Raw genomic sequence first — 22,116 nt, forward strand, 5'->3', positions numbered from 1 at the left:
TGTAGTGTTCTTTTTATCTCAGTAAAATATATCGTGTGTATATATATTCTGTGTTTGTGCATCTGTACATGTTCCATATTTAAGTAAAAAGGTATATGGTATCAAAATGAAGTGAGATTAGACAATAGGCAGAAGAAGAAAGGCCGGTAAACATTGGCATCAGCTGTTCAGAATCAGGAGTCTTTCTCAACTTGCCGTTGTGTCCTGACATTAAGAGGGAGAGATTGTCAGTACATGAATCCACTGTAGAAAAGGCAGAGATGCTCATTTCTACACTGACGGCGCCCTTGGCATAAACAGACATATTTCGCATATGATATTTAACTCTCTTCAGCAAACAGCTGGTTGGAAGGAAAATGGACTGAATAAATGTATGTTTAGTAGGGAATATGCTTTTCAGCTTGGCCCCTTAAGATCTGTTGTTCTCCAGAAAAACAATACAGCACTGAGCAGAACATTTATTCTTGTCAGTATTTAAGGTACTTCTGATTTTAGCAACAATTATAAAGTGTGTGAGTAATGTCAGTTTATGAATATAGAGGTTAACACAACAACTTATGAACTAACGGGAGAATATCTATGTTCCCAGGGTGCCAAACTCCTAACCTTAGAACTGGGGAACATAGAAACTGTTATGTTCCCATTATGTGCCATCTGGAAAGCATAGAATTTACCTCATCCTGGCATTACTGCTTTAGCTAATTGACTTTTGTGACTCCTCGCTTACCCACTTGCTCAAACGTTACCCTACACTTTAGTTTGCATTTAATGTGCCATTTGACTGCTGTTAAGCAAAGGTTACACATCCTCACTCATCAGGGCTGAAGAGGATGTGGTGCTGCACTTCAGCGGAGTACTTGTATTGGGTCTCTCTCAGAGGCATTGTGCTGAACTGTTACCGCTAATTGGGAATATCCTTAATACATCAGGAGGAAAGCAGTTGGTCTGAGTCAGAGTTGCACAAAGTTACATAAAACCACGCTCCCCTGACTTTAAATGTGCGACCACCAGCACAAGGCTTATGAATGGTTCAAAAAACAGGAAATAATTTCAGCAAAAAATCAGCAAAGATTTCCTCATCTACAAAGACATCTAAGTGGTCCACCTCGCATCAATGACGACCAGCAGAACAATAAAGAATCATACTCCAGTAATTTCGAAAGTTGGACCCTGAAGACGCTAAAGCCTGCATGACAACATGTTTGCCATAATGGAAGTGGAGCCAGAATACCAAGGCAATTTCCTTCCAGTTGTGCATGTTTAAAGGCCCTTTTTACAAACGCCGGCTTGAGCATTTTGGGATTCACCACACAGTCACAATCAGATCATGGGAACTTTCTAAAAGAGACTGCAACTTTAGGGGAAATGTTTTACATTTATTGAGAATGGGAGCACAAACCATACTAAAAGTGTGAGAAAGAGACGGCTTATTTGTTCAGATTAAGAATAAAGTTTTTTTTTTGCACAATATTTGAAATGTTTTGGACAGTTTATCACAAACATTACCACCAACCACCAAATATGTTTCTCATGTAAACACAGGTGCAGTTTTAGTTTAAGAAGAATGTAAGAACAGCTTGTGCACCATGAGGTAGAGATTACCAAAATACCCAGAAGCTGCAAAGTGTGATAAAATAGTATTTATTTCACAGACACATACAAGGAGAGAGGGGAAAAAACAAAACAAAAACAGCTTATGGTGATATCTGTCGTACACATAAAGTACTATGTACATCTGAGAATGGATGCCTGAGTGTAATTTGAGTTATAAGAACCAAAACCCAACAGGCTCCATCTGCTATCACATACTGCAGAGGAACATATAAAGACTGAGAATACCACAAGTGAGTCCACAAAAACAGAGAAAACGCCACTAGAGTGAAACAGAAACGCGGCAATTGACCGTTACATGCTATAAAGGAAACAGATCCTCAAAAACAGGGTGAACAGTCACTAATACTGCACATGGCCCACATAAAATTTGGATGGATTATGGATGCTTATAAAAATTTGACTGAGCAAAGTGTTAAATATTTTTAACGGAGAGAATTATTATTTTATTTCTGACTTTAATTTTGCTGTTTAGATCGGAAAATATTAACTTTGTGGCTCTGATGTGATGTTAGAGCACACATAGCATGACATCCCATCTACTATTTTACTTTTATTTTATAGCTATGCTGTATCAAACCGCATGCAAGTTACAATAACGGAGCTGTTCATTTTGTCAATTCAAAGTCACTTTAAGACCTTGAAGGCCTGGAAAAGCATGGGAGGTTTTATGATGATAAAAAAAAAAATTAATCGTTAGTGGCCCATCCATTGCAAGTTAACCATTTTCAAATCCACTTTAAAAGAATGAACAGGTGTCATTTTGAGTCATGTTAACATTTTGCTGCACGTAAATGTTTTTGCTTGCACAAGCTCTAAAAATTCAGATAGTAGCTCACACCTATTTGATCTGATCTATCTACACACTTCTTTCTCTAATTTAAAGAGAGTATAAGATCAGCTGCCAGATATTTGAAAATGAAACAGTTTTACTTCTTCTGTAAATGTTGCCACAGGATTTCAAGATCAGGTGTGGGGAGCAAAAAAGACAAATAAAGAAATGAATAAAATTGAACACTAAAGTAAAGCAAGTCGGATGAAGACGAACTCAGTAAACACTTTGTCCATACAGTAATCGTACAGTAACACAGCTTCATATAACTGGGTAGAAAGACACATACGTAATGCTGGGAACGTTCCCCAGACATGGATTATCCTCGGTCGCTAATACTATTTCTCTGTGGGAATCTCTCTTACATTGCAATGTTATCTGGATCTACTGCATCTGCATAAACCTCAAAAGGTGATCTGATTTGAGTATTGATTGAATACATGTTGCTCTGATTATATTCCTTGTAAGAAAGATCTTTATTTTCCAATTAAATCTAATGCATGTTTGGTTTAATAGGTTTGAGAATTGACTTGTGTATAATATAATGAGCTGTAAAGCTGCTATTAACTGCTAATTTGTCTATTACAAATGAACACAAACCATGTCTGTGAAACTATCCCAAAGAATATGTTTTTTTCTCTACATATAAACATCACTTATAATAACATACACAAAATGTATTTTTTAAAGTGTGATATACAATAATATACAAAAAAAGCTTCAACTGGATCCATGCATAATAAGTGGAGCTAGCTTGAGAGAACATACAGTTGGGAACTGGGGAAAAAAAAAAATATATATACTTTGACTTAGATGCACCTTGTGTTTCTGATACAAACTACACAGTCAGTCAATCGATTGATAACTACACGGCTTTGGATCAACAAGAATGTAACCACCAGACTAACAGACGGTAAGAAATAAAGAAAGAACTAGAAGAGCCTCTTGTTTCCATCTGTTGCAGACAGTTAGCCAGGACACGTGGTTTGTAGGCGCAGGAATCAAATGCAAAACTAAACCAGATATGCTGTACTGGAGGTATTTGGAACTTTTCATACGGTTAGCACTGGCCACCCAGAAATCATTCATTTTCCATGAGTCGGCGGGACGTGAGACACGAGTGCAGAGAGTGTCGCTCTTGTCAATCAGTCGTGTCTGTGCTTATCTCACCAACGCTGCCTCTTCTGTGGTTGATTTGTGCCAATGCCCCACTGAACTTTACCACAAGCCTCCAAAAATGTCAAATATTGTCACCATACTAAAGCATCAACATGAATTCTAATTTACTGTAGGGCAAGCTCAGTAGTGCATACTATTTCTCTGTTTAATGAAGTGCACAGAAATATATGCTGCTAACTGCTGTACACAAACCGTTTACCTCCTGTCCCCATTTTCTGAGGAAGCGGTGATGGTAGCAGTGACTTTCTGCATCCATTGCCATTCCCATATGACCAACAGCAGCGCTGCTAAAATGTCTGCGAGACTTGTTCTTGAGAACAGTTTGCCAAAGGACTTTTAGGTGGGATAATGAATTCTCTAATCACTTTGATGGAAAACAAAGTGCTTAACATTTTGTAGTTGGCTAGCTTTATCCCCTAATATAAATACCCCAGCTTGTCATGTGTTTCTTATTGTTAACCTCTTTTTCTGATTTTATCAGTAACCTTTTTTTCTAATTTAAACAGTTCAGTAATAATGGCTAATGTTAATTTGCTCTTGGGTCCACTTTTGTCTTGTTATTCCTATCGTCTACAGGTACTGTCAGGCTCACCAGAGATGAACCTTGTATACGCAGTTAAAAAAAAAGTTCATACAGTGGAAACTGCTTATAGTGATAATGGTTACTATGATCAAACACGTATAAGCTAAAGAAGCTTACTATACAAATGCTGTTCAAATAATTTGCTTACAGCAATCAAGTAGTCCACTTAGGATGTTCATCTTGGGTCTTTTCCTACATGACAACATAGAAAAATATCTGAATATTTTATGAATATGTTTGTTTCCAAACTGCTACCAGTTTATTGTTAGGCACTGTTAGTCTACAGTTTATTTTCAGGCCTGTTATAAATGTAGGAATGCACTGAAAGCAGCGCCAAGCTGTGGCCTCTCTGCACTGCTGATTTTACTGTAGTTGCAAACAGCACAATTCTCTTTTAGGCTACAGACTAGATGGTGAAGCTGTCCGTTTCATTTCTTTATATCCATGTAATAACATGCAATATACAAATGTCAGTTAGATGGTAATCTGCACGACAATTTACAATAATCACCAACTTACGGTGACCAAGTTGACACAGACAGACTTAACTAAAAGAGTTTTCCACTGTAGTGACTTTGATGGTGTGACAAAGTTGATGAATCTCTTTTCAATTTTTGAAAATCAATTAATTGTTTTAGTCATTTATCAATAATGTTAAAGCTTCTTGAATGGGAGGATTCAATGCTTTTCTCAGTTTTATATCATCGTAAATTAAATATCCTTGGTTTTGTCAGACATAATAAGTAATTTGAAGACGTCAACGTAACCTTTTCCCCCCTTCGATTTTCTGACATTTAATAGACAAAAGAATCAACAGATTCATTGATAAAGATCTAGTTGTTAGTTTCAGCAAATATGACACTGTCATATTACGCATATAGTTTAAATGCAAAACAAACAGTATGCACATATATACTATCTGTGAGCTACGATGATATTGTCCAATCCTCATTTTAAAGAGTTACTCAACCCTGGAAAATCGTGCTTTTGCTGACCTCTAGCGGCTTTACATCTCACCTTGCTGCTGTGATGTACAGGTATACTCCAGGACTCAGTGACATCACTGCTGGGTGTGGTTACAGGCGCAACAAAGCACACTTCTGACCACAACTATCAGTGGTGCTGGCTGTGTTTACAGGTGAAACAGTGGTTCCACCTTCAACCTAAGAGGGCAGCATAGCACTGATTTTTCAGCCTGGTGTTAAGTTTCTCTTTTTTAGGAATAAAATTTGATTTGTCATCCACTAAGATAACAGACAATCTAGGCTGGGTTTGACTTTTATCCCTGAATGTATGAATATAATATTCCCTAGCTAACTCAGTATCTTTGTAATGTCATAATGCTGGTGGTTTGTGAAAGGCCAGTATCTTTCTTATCTCTCTGTCTCCCCATGTGTGCCTTTCATCCACACACATTCAGAAACAGTGGGTGGATGGATAGAAAGAGGTATAACAAAAGAAACAAAAGAACACCTGTACTAACAGAACAAGCATAGATAGCATGCAACATAAAATCACTTGTCATAAATGAAATAAAGTCTAGATAACCCAACCTGCCCACCCTGGACCTTATTCTCCGTGTCCATCCCTCAGGTCTGGAGCCAGTAGCAGGTTGCATTCTGCCCCACAGCTAAGACCTTAATGCCCGTAGTTGCTGCTTTGGCATCAGATGCACACAGAAAGACTGGCAGAAGTTATGCTTCCTTCACAGCGTTGAGTCGGTCGGTCAGTCGATCGAAAAATGGATGCACATTAACTTGTTACTTCTCACAATGAATTTCAAAAAAATAAAAGAAGGTGAGGACATCTGGGTGGGAGAAGAGGCAAGCCCCTTCCCACAAAAAGCCTATTTTCTCCTGTTTGGCAGCTGCATGTCCTGTCCTTACTTTGCTTAAAAGTTCAAAAGTAAAAAAAAAAGAAAGAAAAAAAAAAGCCACTGCTCTCCAAAGAGGTTGTGGAGTCAGTCCACCTGAAGCAGCATTAGTTGTGAGTGAACTCAAATGTCCTGATGCAGTGTCCCTCCTACAGTCCACTGAAGTGAACCTAAAGGAACAGAGTAGGGTCTGTTTTCCCTGTTTGCAAGGGTCTGCTGATACATTATGAATAATGCAGTTAAACGTGACCACTGAATATGTCCAGGGAAATCTTGCAAAACGTGCCTTATTTTCAGCCTTTTACATACAGGGTAACTTTTCCCTACCACGTATTATTCCTTGTATAGGCTCGTCCCTGTTGTCCTGGATCCTCTAGCAGATGCATTCTGGTTATTGTAGTTAAATGCAGACGGTCAGCATTCTACAGTGGTAAAGGCAGAGGCCGACTCTTGGGAGGAGCCCTAGAACGGGCTGACTAGGAGGGGAAGATGAAATCAACCTGAGAAGAGAAGACAAGAGAAAAGACGGAAGAAGAGCAGAGAAGAGAAGAGAATAAAGAAGAGTGAGAGAGAAAAAAAAGAAGAAAGAAGGAAGAGGAAAATCTGGATAAAGTTGATGAATAAAGCAGGAGGAGAGGTTAGAGAAAATAAGAGGGGACATGCAGTTGGGAAGAGTTGAGTGGAGGAAAGCGGAAGAGAAAAGGCAACTTTAGAAAACATGAATAAATCATAATGTAATTAAGCACTGCCTTGAAAGCACATATTTAAATAACAGAGCTGGATGGGAGTTATGCAGGCATACTTACAGGGTTATAATCTGTGTGTGTGTGTGTGTGTGTGTGTTGGGCTTATAATCACAAGTTGGCTGGCTTGTCTGAATGTTGTTTATAGCAGCACTTTGAACCATTTCGGTTCTTACTAAAGGCAGAGCTTTGCTACGTTCTTCTCACTGGCTTAGCTCCCATTTGAGGGCATTTTGTGGTCACGTTATAAATCTTAAAAAAGTGACACTTAATTAGGATTTTAATTAGAGGTCTTAGACTATCTGCCAAACAAGCTGAACTATGAACATAAACAACCATGTGTGGCGATCGGTGAGAACTCAACAGATTCACAACACAAGTTGGGCAAAGTGTGAGAGGGAATTTAAATCCGACACAAACCTCACCTCAACTTCAAACTCAAAACAAAACCAAAATGCTCAAGATGAAACAATGTCTTAGGTACATGTGTGTCTCACATTAGATTGGCATGGACTTCATCTTGACCATGGATGTGAGTTCCTGTTTGGTCACATGATCGCGCCGCCTCTGCCTCATCCTGGAAATATAAAATAATAAGTTAACACCAACCAAAAATGTAAAAAATTCCAGGCTTTGCAAAATACAAGAGGAGAGAGGAGAGAGAGAGAGAGAGAGAGAACACAGCTGTGGCCTGTGGAAGTGGGATGTGTGGTGTGTGTTTGTGTCTTACCACACAACAAAGATGAGGGAAGGGATGGTGGTGAGGACGACTAAGGAGAAAAAACCCAGCAGAATCACCAAACCCAAATTGCCTTCATCCTCAAGTACAGGATCTGAATGGGAAAATAGAGAAGAAAACAACAGTGGGGGGGTCAACAAAACAAGCAGGGTGGGAGAAATAAGAAAGAGAGCAATAAAGCAACAGAGGAGGAGCGCTGAATCAAAGATGAACAGTTAGAGAAAGATCAGAGGAACAGGCGCATGATAGGAGAGGGAAATGTGTGGTGAAATAAAGATAATTAAACTAAAATATATATATAGTTAAGGAAGAAGATGGAAAAGAAGACAGTTCTTAACACATCTGTAGATTGTGTCTTGTCATCACTCAACAACAAAAGCAAAACCTGCAAAGATATGCATGTCCTTTCATCTTCTATGTTTGTGTGTGTTCTTTGATTTAATTACTCTCTGGTGAGAAGTTAATTTTAAATCTGCCATTATAGCTTTCACACAAACATGCATTGACTATACTGAGGAGTAAACAACTCTCTTTCAAAGCAAAAAAAAAAAGAGAAATCAGCAGAGACGCACACATTAAAGATAGAATGTGCAAAAACACTTGGTATTTACGAGATTAAAAGAGAATTTATGGGCGCATCTGCAAATGACAGTTCTCACACACACACACACACACACACACACACACACACACACACATCTGGTTCACAGCAGACCAGCTAAAAGAAATCTGACGGCGTCACTCACAGTGACTTTCAGTCTCTACTCTACTGCCAAAACTGTCTCCTTGTGTATACTGTATGTGGGTGTGGGTACTTGCTTTACACATCTTGCGTCTGTATATTTGAGATGTGCGTGCTTGCAACTGAAGACTACATTTTCCAGTGTTTTTGCCCATGTATATATGAGCTGCTATGTACTTGACTTTTCATCCAAGGCACATACTGTAGAGAACGTAATACCCTGCAGGTACAATTTACTGCACTTATATGTAATTTGGTCGATGAAGCCCGACACAATGTACTTGCACTGTTCTATGTAGAGTGTAATAACTATAAATAATGCCTTATTGCTCCATTAATGACTGATGTGGCCTCCTGTTGCTGTCGAAAAAGGACAAATAATGGCGTGAACATGCTGACCGTTTAATGGGTGACTTTGAAGCATTTTATTTCAGGGACTTAAATGCACTACTGGTAGCACTAGTAAAAGTAGTAGTTACGGTAGTAGTAACACTAGAAATGATGGCTGATAATAATGATAAATGATAGCATTGTAGTAGTAGATGTAAACATAATACAGCAGGAATAATTACAGTAGTAGTAACAGCAGTAGAGAATCTGTGCTTTTAGCAGTGGTATAACTTGTAATAGTAGAAGCATTGGTATCAGTAGCAAAATGACTGGAATGGAGGAAGTAGCAGAATCATAATAACAGTAATTGCACTTCTGTTGAGCTACAACATTAGCACATGCAGTATTGGTGTTGCTACTGAAAACAATCACAGAGCAATTATCATTTGAAGTTATGAAAGGAGTCTTACTGTGGGACTTTGCAGTGGAGGTTTCAGGTTTTGTGTTGTCGGGAATGGAACAGTCTGTAAAACTGTCCTCCGACGGGAACTCCTCTGCAGGTTCAGGGGTGGTGTACCCTGGTGTACAAACACACACACACACACACACACACACACACATTTATATAAATGAGCAACAATGAATATGCACAAAGGCTCAAACTACTGCTAATCTAAGGGGGTAAGAGTACTAGATGCTGTGTGCTTGCTGCATGAGCCTTGACAAACAACTTAACCGTTCTTTCACCTAAGATCTATTGCACATTGAAAATAATTCCTTGTTGTGTAAGGATGTGAAGATCTTTAAGTAGTGGCAATTCTCTCTAAGTAGGAGTCAGTAATCTTTATCTCGCCTACCGTTACAAGCAACAAGACTCCTCACGGGTACCATGAAGAGAGATCACACATCTCCCTCCCTTTACTGATTACCAGTGAAATACAGCCTGATTAGGCCTAAATCTTCACTTTTGCTTTTCATTCCAAAGACATGACTGGTCACCCTCGTTTTTATTATTATATTATTTGTCCTCTGGGCAACATGGAGGGCTGCAACTAACTATTGTTCATTTATACTATTGATTAATCTGAGTGTTATTTTCTCGATTAGTCATTTGGTCTATAAAACAGAAAATAATTAAAAAAAAAGTAATAAAAAAAGCCCAATCCACTTATACAGGTGACGGTCTGTGATCTGACGCAAACGTGGAAGTCCCTGAAACCTGCATTCTATTGAACGGACAGCAGGGGGCGACTCTTCTGGTTGCAAAAAGAAGTCCGGCTACATTAAAAATAATTGTAAAATGACCCTACTTCTCACCTGAAAAATAACCTCAGTTAACACTTTCCTGTTGAGTTTAGTTTCAGGTCTTCTTCAACACAAAATGATATTCATTTAGTAAATTATGGTCCCATTTATTTTAAAATAGACCATAACGCAGAGTATGTTTCAGGGCGGGATTATCTCTGATTGACAAGTCGATTGACAAGGCTAGAGCAGACTCGTACCCATAGCACTGTGTAAATTTAACCAATACTGCTGAAAAAGCTTATTAGGAGTTGGCTGTTCACTTTCTCTGGTGAGTACATTTAGTTTTAAGACTGTTTTAAGACAAAATTGTCAGCCCTGTTAAAATGACAGTTAACATGAATTACAGATGCACCTAGCTAAGCAAGCTAGCTCCGCACACGGCCGTTAGTTACGCCGTCTTGTCCAAATATGGTCACTTCTGGGCACTTCCTGGTTGCAAAAGCTCAACATGGCGGCCAGCCAAACTCGAGGCTTCAAAACGGCAGTCCACAAACCAACAGGTGACGCATGATGACTATATCCATCTCTTATATACAGTCTATGATCTATATACTGTATGTCTTTGTTTTGTCCAACCAACAGTCCAAAACAGAAAGATGTTCAGTTTATTAAGATATTTAGACAAGCAAAAGCTGCTAACTTCCACATTTGAGAATTTTTAGACTTTTTGCTTGAAAAATGGCTGAAACGATTAATAGATATCGCTATCATTAATCCATTATTCAACTAATCATTGCAGCTCTAGCAACATGCCTACTTTGTTTTCATCCTTTACTGTTATTTATAATTATGCCTTTAGTAATGTTAGTCTTTTTATGTAACTTTATTGGGTCATCTCTCTGTTAAGCACATTTATGCACATTTGTTGCTTTTAAATGAGCTCTAAAAATAAACGTGACGTGACAAATCATTTAGAAATGAACATTCTGTGAATTGTCTTTCTGACCTTCCCACGGCCTGGCAAAAAGCAGCGGACTCCATTCACTCCACTGGCTGTCAGAGTTCACTTCATCTCGGGCCCGAACCTGAACATGGTGGAGGTGGCCAGCCAGGGCGTCAAATATCACGACTGGACTCTCCTCAGAGTAAATCTGATTGATGGAGAAAGAGACAGGACAGGGAAAGAGAGCACAAGAAAGTAGCATGTTATTTCTATTGTTGTTTTAAGTCCTTTGTTGGGTCTTGATTTGTAAAAGTGATTTGTGAATGACCCTTTCATCATAAAAGAAAGACAAGTCATTTGATAAGAATATATTGACTCAGAAAGATCTTAATATAATATCTACAGTAAAAAAGAAATCCTTTGGCATAAAGAGTCATCACTTGATTTTGTTGAGAAGAATGCCCCTGCTTACTTACATCTGACCAGTATATAGAGCCTTTTGGCCTGTATCTGATATGAAACACAAGGGGGAAAGCATCATGCAGCGGCCAGGAAGAGGGAAAGTTCCACGAGACAATCAGTCTCTGTGGATAGCCTTCTAGCTCCTTCACCAACACTGACTCTGGAGGGTCTGGTTTCACTGTGGAGAGACAGATGGAAAGAAAGAAAGACAGACTTAGCCACAATTATTTCCACTATGGTTGCCATCCTGTTTAAAAAGACATAACATGTACAATATCATGTACAAGAGGGCAGAATGTCACAAAGGAAACCAAAGCACCTGTTCAGATATAAATCCTCAATTTCTTTAACTAGTCTGCCTTTAGAACCAGTCTTTTTTAATTCTTGCTGGGATTTAAAAAGTGAATCATTAAATTATTCATTTTTCTAGGTATATAGCACCTTGCTATTACTCGAAATATCCATCAGTTATCTGATTTGTGTCCTACATAATCTCTATGTCTATGTTTTTAAGCGCACTTCAAACTACTGTGACAAAAAGCAACTAGATGTTGAGGAAAAACAGTTAGGAACATCCAAGACTCTGCCCGAGAGTGTCAGGAACGTCAGGCAGACAGAGAAGCAGCAAAACAAGATAATTGAGGTCATTATATGACGACCAAAAGGGCACGGACACAACAGCCGCCGGAAAGAGTTATGTGCAGCGTTAATAATCGTAGCATTTTGACCGCATGTCTGTGGGTGTGTGTGTTGTATGAATGTACAGGTGTTTGTTTTATCTTTAAATCTGCATGTTTGCGCTTCCATGTTTTTGTGCCTCCATGGATGTGCGCCTTGCAATGCTATTGTAGTTTAATCTGTTTATTAAATGCATGGACATGTGAAAAGGAAATTTGACAGTTCATGCCTCTTTTAGGTTCTATATGGACCAGAACCTTTGTAACTATTGATTTTAGGCAAAAGAAGGAGAGTGGACAATGGAGGTGGTATTTAATCATGAAGCTTGTACTAGTTAAATTGCAAAGTTTGAACAAGCTATTTTAAATGAGTGTGAGTCACAAGTGGAAAAAATAATACAGGGGACTTGGACAGCAGTATTTCCAGCCAATAACAACAGTAGTTTTTAAATAATGATATAGCATGTTTCAGTAGAGCTGGGCGCGGAGCACTGGAAACAAGAAAAAAAACGGTGAAAATCACTAATGTCCTTTATAGACAAACAATCGTCATACAAATGTGTCACTAAAGGGAGATAAACTATTCCCCTGTCTGTTGAGTCTGTGAGTATGTGTGTGTGTTTTATGTGATCTTACATAGCTCATGTAACCTAAACTGGACATATGTTGTCTTGGACCCAAGGCCATTGCTCTCTGTGATTCTCAGGATATGGATGGTCTGCCAGAACGCAGGGTGATCTACATCACAGTGCTTGCGAGTGATGTCCAAGACACATGGCCTCCACTCCTGACCATTCCCCCTTGAAAACAAGACAAAACACATCTGAATGCTGAAGCCAACAGGGATCACATTGGGATCTGACTCTATACACTCTACATGCAAAATATGACTCTGTGGCACATGCACTATAATTAGTTTCTTCATAGGCCATTCTGAATGTGACCTTGGGCGTTACTGCTTCACTTGCAGTAACTCACTCTTACCTGAAGGAGGCATTGTACTTGGTTGGCAGGAACGTCTTTACCGATTCCACCCAGGAGCAGCGGACGTGTGTGTGATTGGGCACATGACAGGAAACGCTTAGCAGCCCAGGGGGATCTGGGAAAGGGGAGTCAGACAGAGCTCATTTTCAGGACAGACACGTAGTTTTTTTTAAGGGCCCTATTAAATGTAATATTTTAAAAGGTTTCTCTGTCTTGTCCTCAAGTCCAAAATTAACAGCTCTGTGCCATGGTGTCCCCTAAAATGAAACCAAAATACTTCAGGAGGCTTGGCCAGTATCATGGAAAACTCCCCGTCCCTCAAAAGGAAGCCCACTTAGGGAGCCGCTTCCTGTTTGAGACATTTACAGGAAGTGGAGGGCTTTGTCTATGTCACGGACAATAAGACCGGTTTCCTCTGAAGACCAGCAGCTCTGTTCTGACTATCACTGTAGTAATAAGATGTCTTGCTATAGCCAGAGAGCCAACATAAATTAGACGCTGAGAGAGGAAAGTCATTCATTTAAAAAACGGGGGGGAGGAAGGAGAGACAGAAAGAAAGAGACAAGTGAGAAACATACAGGAAAGTATGTTGAGACGAATACAAGAGAAAGATGAGAATGTCTGAGTATGCTTTTATGCTGAATTATCGAAAAAAAAAAGAACTGAACTGTGAGGGACGAGAAAGCTGTCTCTGCATGTAGGGGCTAAAACACGGGGGACAAAGGTCTGTTCTTGCTGCAAAGACCGAACGGGAAGAATTTTTAAAAGCTGCAGTCATGGCGAGAGACTCATAATAGGGAAGAGCTGTTAAACGTGTAATAGCTCCTAGATTAGCCGCTGTGAGCCTGGACAAGTCACAATAATACTTACAGCCCAGCCTGAGTTTGACAGAGTGGAGGAGAAACCCCTGGTTGTCATAGCAGCTGTAGTTGCCCTGCGCCGAGTGGTCGACGTGCAGCAGGACTAAGGCTCCATCCGATGTCACTTTGTGCCATGGCAATGCTGAGCTGTAGTTGAGACGCCATACGACAGGTAACCTGGTCGGGCACACGTTAGAGTTTAGTTATTACGCTTGTGAGGACTTCCTTCACGGATCTTTAAGCCTTATGCTCAACCACAAGACCTAAACAAGAACAAAAGTCTTTAAAGGACATTATCATAGGTATCTAGATCTGCAAAACTTTCACATTTTTCTTACTGTTAATTTACATTTGGCCTTTTTTGCAACTGATTTAGCAATGCAGGCACTGTTTGACCCTTTGTATCACGCAAGTTTTCTTCTGTTGTCAGACCACCATTAAAAATGACATTTTGTCCAGGTTCAATCAAAACAAAAAAAGTGCATAACTGAGTATATGAATATGGTTAGATTGCTAATTAACTTTCAAAACACTACCGTCACTCTGACTAAAAATTCAATATGTCTTGTTTACTGACATTTAGCAGCTACTTTCAAACTCCCATATGACTGGGCTGGAAATGTCTCGTTGTCATTACGGGACAAAGAAACACAACTTTAAGCTACACAGGTAGTAGTTTTCTTTCCTTACCTGATTTGTGACTTCCCGCATGCCAGTGTCACATTTGACTCCAAGTGCCCGTACTGCACGCCTGACACTGGAAACACAGACATCGCATAAAATATTAAAGCACATTGTTGTCTGGTTTACACCATCTGCACACTGCATAATTTGACATCCCATGCGTCTGCATTGTCTGTATTAATGTGATTTAAGCGCCACCGTTTACTGTAAAGTCAACAGTACCACAATAACATGACCATACAAGGTTAGTGATCCTGCAGACTCTAGGCTGAAGAGACTTTGGCACACAGTATAAAGCTGCTCCAGTGTGTTTTATTTTTCTGAAAGTTTATCATCACAATTAAAATGATATAACTCTATATCAGCAAATCTACTTTATAGCCCCTTAAGTAAAAGACAAAGCAGTTAAGCATTTTAAAAAGATAAGAACAAAATATATAGGTTTTACCCTTAAAGATTTAGAAAAAAATTATATTAACATTGGAAAAATGTGCCCTTATAATGTGACAATTACTAGTGCTGCTGATCAGTTAGCCTGTCCATAACAATGATTCACTGACTGCAGAAGATTCATCATCATATAGTCCTTCCAGTCTTAACTTCACAAAGACCCAACTTCCTGTTCCATAAGGCTTCAGTTTTTGTTTGCGGTGATCATATCTAAAAAAAATTGATTTGTAAAAATCAGCAGGGGAAATGTCATGATTACTTACCACACCTACAGCAACCACACTGTTCCAATTTTAATTGGAACTATTTTTACCCATGAAACAGCTTTAAGCAGCACAGATAAAACCACATGTACCCCCATAGAAGTGGGGTGGCAGCACACTTTTCTGACATTATCTCCAAACCTGGGTACACACAACCAAAGCTATCTGCATTGTGAACCAACCCTTTAATGTGCAAGCAGACGTGACGTAGCCCAGTAGTTTTATTGATTGTTCTATAACATTAATGTGTATAAAAATGGAAGAAAAAGCTCAAAAGGCCAAGTACGGTCAGTCTGGTGGGCTTTAGTGAACAGAACAACTGCTAAATGATTACTTGCCATCATGCAAAATTAGAAGGTAGAGTACATTTGAAGCAATACTACGTGTAGTGTATACCTGAGCAAATATTTGTGGTGACTGTAGCAATTTGCCAAGTTGATACGCTATCTGCAGTACTGTATGTGAGTGTATGTGTGTGTTTAACTTGGCTCCATAATATGAATGCTGGCATTTACAGTAGATCTGGAGTGGGAAAACATCACTTTGACTGCCAGTTTGCCACGCACACACCTTCATTAATTCTCAACCTCAATCACTCAGGCATGCACACTCCTGGCCTCTCCTCCCTTGGTAACAAACAATTTGTCCCAGGTCTATGTTTAGTTTTTCCTCTTAATTTTTCCTACAAACCTCTCTTTATCACCTTTAGTCTCCACAAGTTTGACTGGTATTAAAGTAGGATAACAATATAACACTTGTAGGCTTGAGGGAACCCAGGCCGGTGGAGGAGGGGAAGCATTTTGAGGATGTTATTATTTAATTTGCTGTATTGGTATATTTATATTAGTTTTTCCTGCTGCAATAACCTCACATGCCCTTCAGGGACCAACTAGGTTAATCCTAAATAAAATTTGACACATACTCAAGTTGAAGGCTTAAACTGAGACCCTATTCAATACTTTCACAGACATCTGAAGCTCACTTTTCTGGCTTGCTGCTGCTGTTTTACTGGCTGCACTAAATGAAACAGCTGGGGAAAAGAGCAGCAACGTGTTCCACGTGTGGTTGCATTTACATTTTTGAGGGAAGGAGACAAATACGCACAGAAAGGAGGACAATGAATCCTGCTGAGACAAATGGAACCATGTTCATTCTGTTGTGGTGTATATAGTAAACAATTTATCATATACACAAGGCATGGTTAATAACGTTGAGCTACCAAGACAAGCTGTTATTTACAGGCCACTGTAAACGAAGCTGTGTGACATTATAAAGACACAATATAGAGCAGACAGACACTCACACAGGTTGTCAGTAAAAACTTACCTCTACTACTTATTGGGAGGTAAAATTAAAAGTGAGCACACCAGACATTTTAGTTTTAGATTTAAGGAAAATAATCAAATTGAAATTTTTCTGACCAGTGTTGTGATTTATTTTCTATAAATTAAACTACAGGAATGTCGCCTGATAATGTTTTGATATCAAACTGACAACATCTACAGGCTGTTAATTGCTCTGCACTGTAGCTGCTTGACATTAACTTCAGAGTGACAGGACGAGCGGTTTCACAGGCCCACATTCTGGAGGTCTCAATTTAGAGACTTAAAGGTGACAAGCTTTAAACAGTGTTATCATTTGCTTAAAGAAAAAACTATGAGAGTCCAGCAGCTCTTTTCATCCAGCTGTCTGTTGTCTACACTCAACAACTTTCAAACTACTAGCTTGTAGGGTTGGGCGAGCTTCTCTATTTTCATCTATCTATTCATTTATTTATCATGTAACACGCAGATTAGGGTTGTTGTTTATGTTCTTTTCATGTTACCGGTGTTTGATTGGCATAGATTTGTAGGGGTGGGCGTTGAGGGACAGGAGTCGGGAGGGAAAGAGGGGAGATTGTTGCCGCTTTATACGGAGATCAACGCGGAAAGAATCTCCGCATATATGTCGCATTCACTTATTCACACTGAACAAAAGTTTGTTCCCGTGTAAAAAGGCCTTTACCCCGCAACCATGTGTGCTGTCACACAGCGGTCCGGCTTTACAGGAACCACAAACCACAAACAGATCGTTGAGTCTTTCTGTCTCGTTATTGTCAGCAAATTTCCATGCTCACAGGCCGATAAAGTCTACTCGGTAACTTTCATAAAGTGCAGCGAGCCTGCATACCTCCGTGAAATAAGGCAGCGTGAAAGCTGCTAGTGTTTGGAGCCAATTACAAAAGTTGTACAGGGACTGTTTTTAGATTTTAGCTGGCTAGTCTGAGGTCCAGTCTAGTGCCTGGTACACTGTCAGATCGTCTAATGGTCCTGCTGTCCTCCCCAGAGATCAAGGAGAATGATCTATATGCTGTATAAAAACTGTTGATCCCACAAAAGCTGTGATGCTGTGGCACCAGGACTCTGTCAGAACCAGGAGGCCAGAAGATGGGGATTGTAGGAGGTTTAAGTTGAATGATAAAGCATGACTAAGTGTGAGCAGTAATGCGATTTAAGTTGAATCATTAATATGCATATAGTAAGTTTATAAAACAATTTACTGTTATGTTTTAAGTACATTTAATAGCAATAATATAATTTTGCTTCAAATTTCCTATTCTTTAAGTTTGTATTTGACATAATAACTTATTATCTCAATTAAAAGGACGGAAACAAATATTTATGTGACACAAAAGGCAATTTATTGTTGTAGTAAAAAAATATGCTTGGGCGGTAGATTTTTTCATCTGTCAGTCACCTTGGCAGGTGAGCCAAAAAGTTAATTGTCGTGTTGCCACAAATAAATCAGTGAATGGGAAACACTGCAGTGGGGTACAGAATCTACAAACTTTTTATGTCATCTTAGTTCTGACAGTGAGTTAATAAAAATCGCCTTAATATCGACACATAAAAAAACAATCGCTGATCATCCCTTCACTCGTTGATAACCGATCCAATCGCCAATCAGAAGAAGCCTACTAGCTAGCGACCTGTTGATCACCTAGTTGGTTATATGTACAAGAAAACTTATGTTGGTCTTTATGAACAATGACAAGACAGAGTCCAATCCTCTCATCATAACCAGAGGAAAAACCCAAGAATGTTGTTGTTTCGCCAACTCATAGAATTACCTTAAGTTTACCAGCAACAGTTGTCATAGCGAAGTGAACCCAACAGTCGCTGGCACAACTTTCACTTTCTTTTGTTTGTTAAGACAACAATTATTTAATTAACAGCAATTAAAATCTTGACTCTTGCGTTTTGAAAACTGCACTTGCAATTTCAATATTAAAACAATAAATCATTCAGACCTAATTTATTGCAGAGAAAAAATGTGTCCGCACAACCAGGCAACTAATACTGGAGTTCTAAAAATTTAATTAATTATCAGTTCATATTATTAAAATCTCCCTCTGTCTCAATCTTCTTATTCAATGCTTCTCTCGCCCATTATAAATAGATTTTCTTTTTCCCTTTAACCACTGAAAACACACCCTCCCACTGTTTCCTTGTGTGTGTGTGTTACATGGAGCCTTGGTGCAGTGTAGAGTTGGCTGGTCTGAATGTGTGTATTCATGTTTTATTGGCAGTGAAGTACATTATTCCCCAAACCCGCAGCGTTCCACTCATATCTGATTCTACCTCTGGCAAAAGGGCCCAGACATGTGCACATGCATACACACACACACACACACAAATACAGAAAACCACACACATATGCACACAAACATGCATTTAAGCAGACATATCCACACACACAAATGCACACAGGAAGGCTGCAAGTTTGCCCTGACAATGAAATCAAATGTCAGGGTGGACACAGAAATTGCAAGCTGGATGAAACTCAGTACTTTCCAAACAATGAAAACGGACCCTGGAGATGTTGTAGGGTAAAATTAAAGGTAAGGGAAACTTTTCACCTGAATAGCTAAGGGCAAGTCTTCTTACTGTTGGAGGATTCATCTAGCTAGTTTAAAAAAGGGATACAGTAATAGAGAGAGGTAGAACGGACACAAACAAAAGAAAGGGGGAAGATTTAAAAGCCTTTTAAAGAAAGAAGAGTGTGAGGCAAAAAAGAAAAACAAAACAATAGAATTCTTGCTTGCGGAGTGCTAATCCAAAAAACATGAATTGCATTTCAAATATAAAAAATTATGAAGTTGCACAGCCAAAACTCAACACCAGGACCATAAAAATATAAAATAATGTGTTCATACAAGAAAAGAAAATCTCAGATCAAGATTTTGATTGTAAAAACATTTCAGTGTTTTATGGTAAACTGCACTGTATCCACTTTTATTCTAAAATGTGGATGTTTCCTCCCTCCTTTCTTCCACAGTAAAGTTAGATCTGAGAAGAGAAGTACTTTTGAGTCAAGATAAGTCAAGAGCGCCCAAAATAGTTCACAACAGAGTCCATGCCTGATCCTTAACAGGAGGTTTGTTTCTATGTGTATGTGATGTCTTTCTGCGTGGTGTGCATGCATGCGTGTGCGTGTGTTACCTTCATCAGTCCAAATCTGAGCACGACTGGGACGCAGTGACCAAGATAAAAACCAGATGACTGTCAGACACACAGGACTGGGAAAAAGGCCTGGCATCTACAGAAACAGAGGGATGGGAAAGAGCAGGCATAATGATTAAGATTCATTTTAAAGCCTAAAAGGTTTGGCACTAAGCATTAACAACAGCAGCAGCATTATCATAGTCATCATTTTGAGTCCATTTTGTACAAGTAAATTGGTATAAAAAGAAAAATGTTTGGGACAACAGCCAGAATTTCTCTTTTTGGGCAATTTCCTCACTATAGCAACTACGTACAAATGTAAAAATTGCTTGGTAGCAACATGTTGCAGGTAATCACTTCACAAATTAAACTGTGTCTGCTTTTTCCTTAGTATTGCCAAAAAAATACATAGACAATGGTCAGGAGAACTGGTAGCCTCTATCTCTGACTAGTGGGATTTTTTTTTGCAAATCTATCAAAAATGAAAAACACATTTCCCCAATAAAAAGAGAACAAAACAGAGGATAAATATGTTGGAAATGATTTTTTGTTTCCACTGGCTCTTTCCCAGAAGCTCTGGGAGAAGTAAAATTTTAGTTCCACTTGTGCTGGACAACAGATCATCTTCCAGTTTTCTACCATAAATAAAATGAACACATTTTCTAAAACTAACCAAGATATGCACAATCTAAAAAGTAGAGGCCAGTAGAGCAGATACACTTTTATACTGTATTATTTATAATGATGCTATGGTCTTGTGGTGGTATTCGGTCACGTGTCGTACATGGCACAGATCTTATCGCTCTCATTTCAGTTCAGTCTAATAAAATGAAGCTACACTGTCATGACATTTGAGGGTCTGAATCCATGCAGGCAGCTCTGTGAGGGCTTTGAGCTGACACAGTAACATCAGCATGCTCACAATGGCAATGCTAACATGGATTTCTATCACAATTTCACAATGGCATGTGCAGACAGGGAGCTGCCATCAAACCAATATCAAACAAATGTCTTCTTACTGAGTGCAGGACATGTGATAATTAGGAGGACCTACTGACAGAAATGCAATATACATAACTATGTTGTCAGTGGTGTATAAAGACCTTACATAATGGACCGTTTTTATTACCTTAGAATGAGCCATTTCTATCTACATACACCTTATATGGACATCACCATGTTGCGCTGCCCTTTTCCAAAGTAGCCCAAATGGACAAACGGAGTGTGTTTCATCAATATGTGGAATAGATACGAATAAGAAGGAAGAATAATAAGTAGCAGCAGCTGTAGTCGACTACTACTAGTAGTAACGGGTGAGCGGTGACCACTATGCTGTTGGCTGCAAATCTCACCACTAGATGCCGCTATAACTTACACACTTAACCTTTAAGAAGGAATCTTCCATACATCACACAGCATATAAAGAAGGCATTTAATGCACTTGAGAATTGTAACGGGGTTATAGGAGTGTGATGTGATGCTATTTACAACAGATAGCAGTATTCATTAGGATCACTGACACCATGAAACACTGTAGCATATAGTGTTCCTGCGTGTGTTTCGCTCTGTGTTACACACAAACACTTCACTGATTCTTTATTCCCACACATCGCCATTGGTTATTAATGTACTCTCAGGCTCAGCTCAAAACATAAAAAGATGTGAACTCCTGACATTGGAAACTTCTCCTTCTCCTTCTGTGTGTATGTGTGTGTGTGTGTGTGTGTGTGTGTGTGTGTGTGTGTGTGTGTGTGTGTGTGTGTGTGTGTGTGTGTGTGTGTGTGTGTGTGTGTGTGTGTGTTTCAAAAAGCAGGTCTATGAATGTGTTGCGAGTGAAAGATGTGGTGTATGTGTTTGTGTTTGGCATCGGGTGTGTGACTTTGGCCTAAGTACCTCACACTTATCTATCCCTGGTGCCACTTCTCTTTATATAGCTGCGTGAGATATCCTCATATGAAACATATCAACACCTGCACCTGCACCTCCGTGGTGACGAGAGATTAAAGACCCATAAAAATAATTTCTTGTGGTTTTGTTACATGCAGTGCGATGCATTAAGCCTAGTTCACACTACACAATTTTTAGCCCGATTTGCAGCTCGGTGACAGTCAGGCTGTGATCGGGAGTAAATCAGTGATTGATCGGCGGTCGCCAGTCATTATGAACTACTCAACGACGCATCAAAACAGCTCCCCAACACATTTCTGACACATCGCCAACGTCTGCCAGATATCTAGCATGCCAAATATCTGGAAGAGTCGGCCGACTCGACATCCACATCCAGCCAATGAGAGCAGGCAGCTACTTTTTCCACCACAAAACACTTTACTCACCTCCAGCTCTCTCTGTAGCACAGACAGTCCCTGCTACCTGCATGTGCTAATCCATTCTTTCACCCAGGTTCTTTGTCTTTATAATTGCCATCTTTA

General features: G+C 39.3%; 1 protein-coding gene across 4 annotated transcripts in view; it reads right to left on the reverse strand.

The window, feature by feature from the left end:
- Nucleotides 1-1,625: 1,625 nt before the first annotated feature.
- Nucleotides 1,626-22,116, reverse strand: part of il11ra (interleukin 11 receptor, alpha) — a 50,394-nt gene continuing 29,903 nt past the window's right edge. The window contains exons 2-13 of one of the 4 annotated variants that reach the window (XR_006827760.1): nucleotides 19,685-19,781; nucleotides 14,497-14,563; nucleotides 13,817-13,983; nucleotides 12,947-13,061; nucleotides 12,599-12,762; nucleotides 11,300-11,463; nucleotides 10,887-11,031; nucleotides 9,103-9,210; nucleotides 7,552-7,654; nucleotides 7,319-7,398; nucleotides 6,406-6,578; nucleotides 1,626-6,248 (exon numbers count right to left, since the gene is read on the reverse strand). Coding sequence is in view for 3 of the 4 variants with exons in the window: in XM_046066218.1 (XP_045922174.1) it covers nucleotides 7,320-7,398; nucleotides 7,552-7,654; nucleotides 9,103-9,210; nucleotides 10,887-11,031; nucleotides 11,300-11,463; nucleotides 12,599-12,762; nucleotides 12,947-13,061; nucleotides 13,817-13,983; nucleotides 14,497-14,563; nucleotides 19,685-19,781 (1,209 nt within the window). In the remaining variant the exon portion in view is untranslated. Of the gene's footprint in view, nucleotides 6,682-7,318; nucleotides 7,399-7,551; nucleotides 7,655-9,102; nucleotides 9,211-10,886; nucleotides 11,032-11,299; nucleotides 11,464-12,598; nucleotides 12,763-12,946; nucleotides 13,062-13,816; nucleotides 13,984-14,496; nucleotides 14,564-19,684; nucleotides 19,782-22,116 lie in introns of all 4 variants that reach the window. The other 3 variants (XM_046066220.1, XM_046066218.1, XM_046066219.1) reach the window with 3 other exon arrangements.

The sequence above is a fragment of the Micropterus dolomieu genome, linkage group LG13 (assembly GCF_021292245.1).
Source record: "Micropterus dolomieu isolate WLL.071019.BEF.003 ecotype Adirondacks linkage group LG13, ASM2129224v1, whole genome shotgun sequence".
Taxonomy (NCBI): domain Eukaryota; kingdom Metazoa; phylum Chordata; class Actinopteri; order Centrarchiformes; family Centrarchidae; genus Micropterus; species Micropterus dolomieu.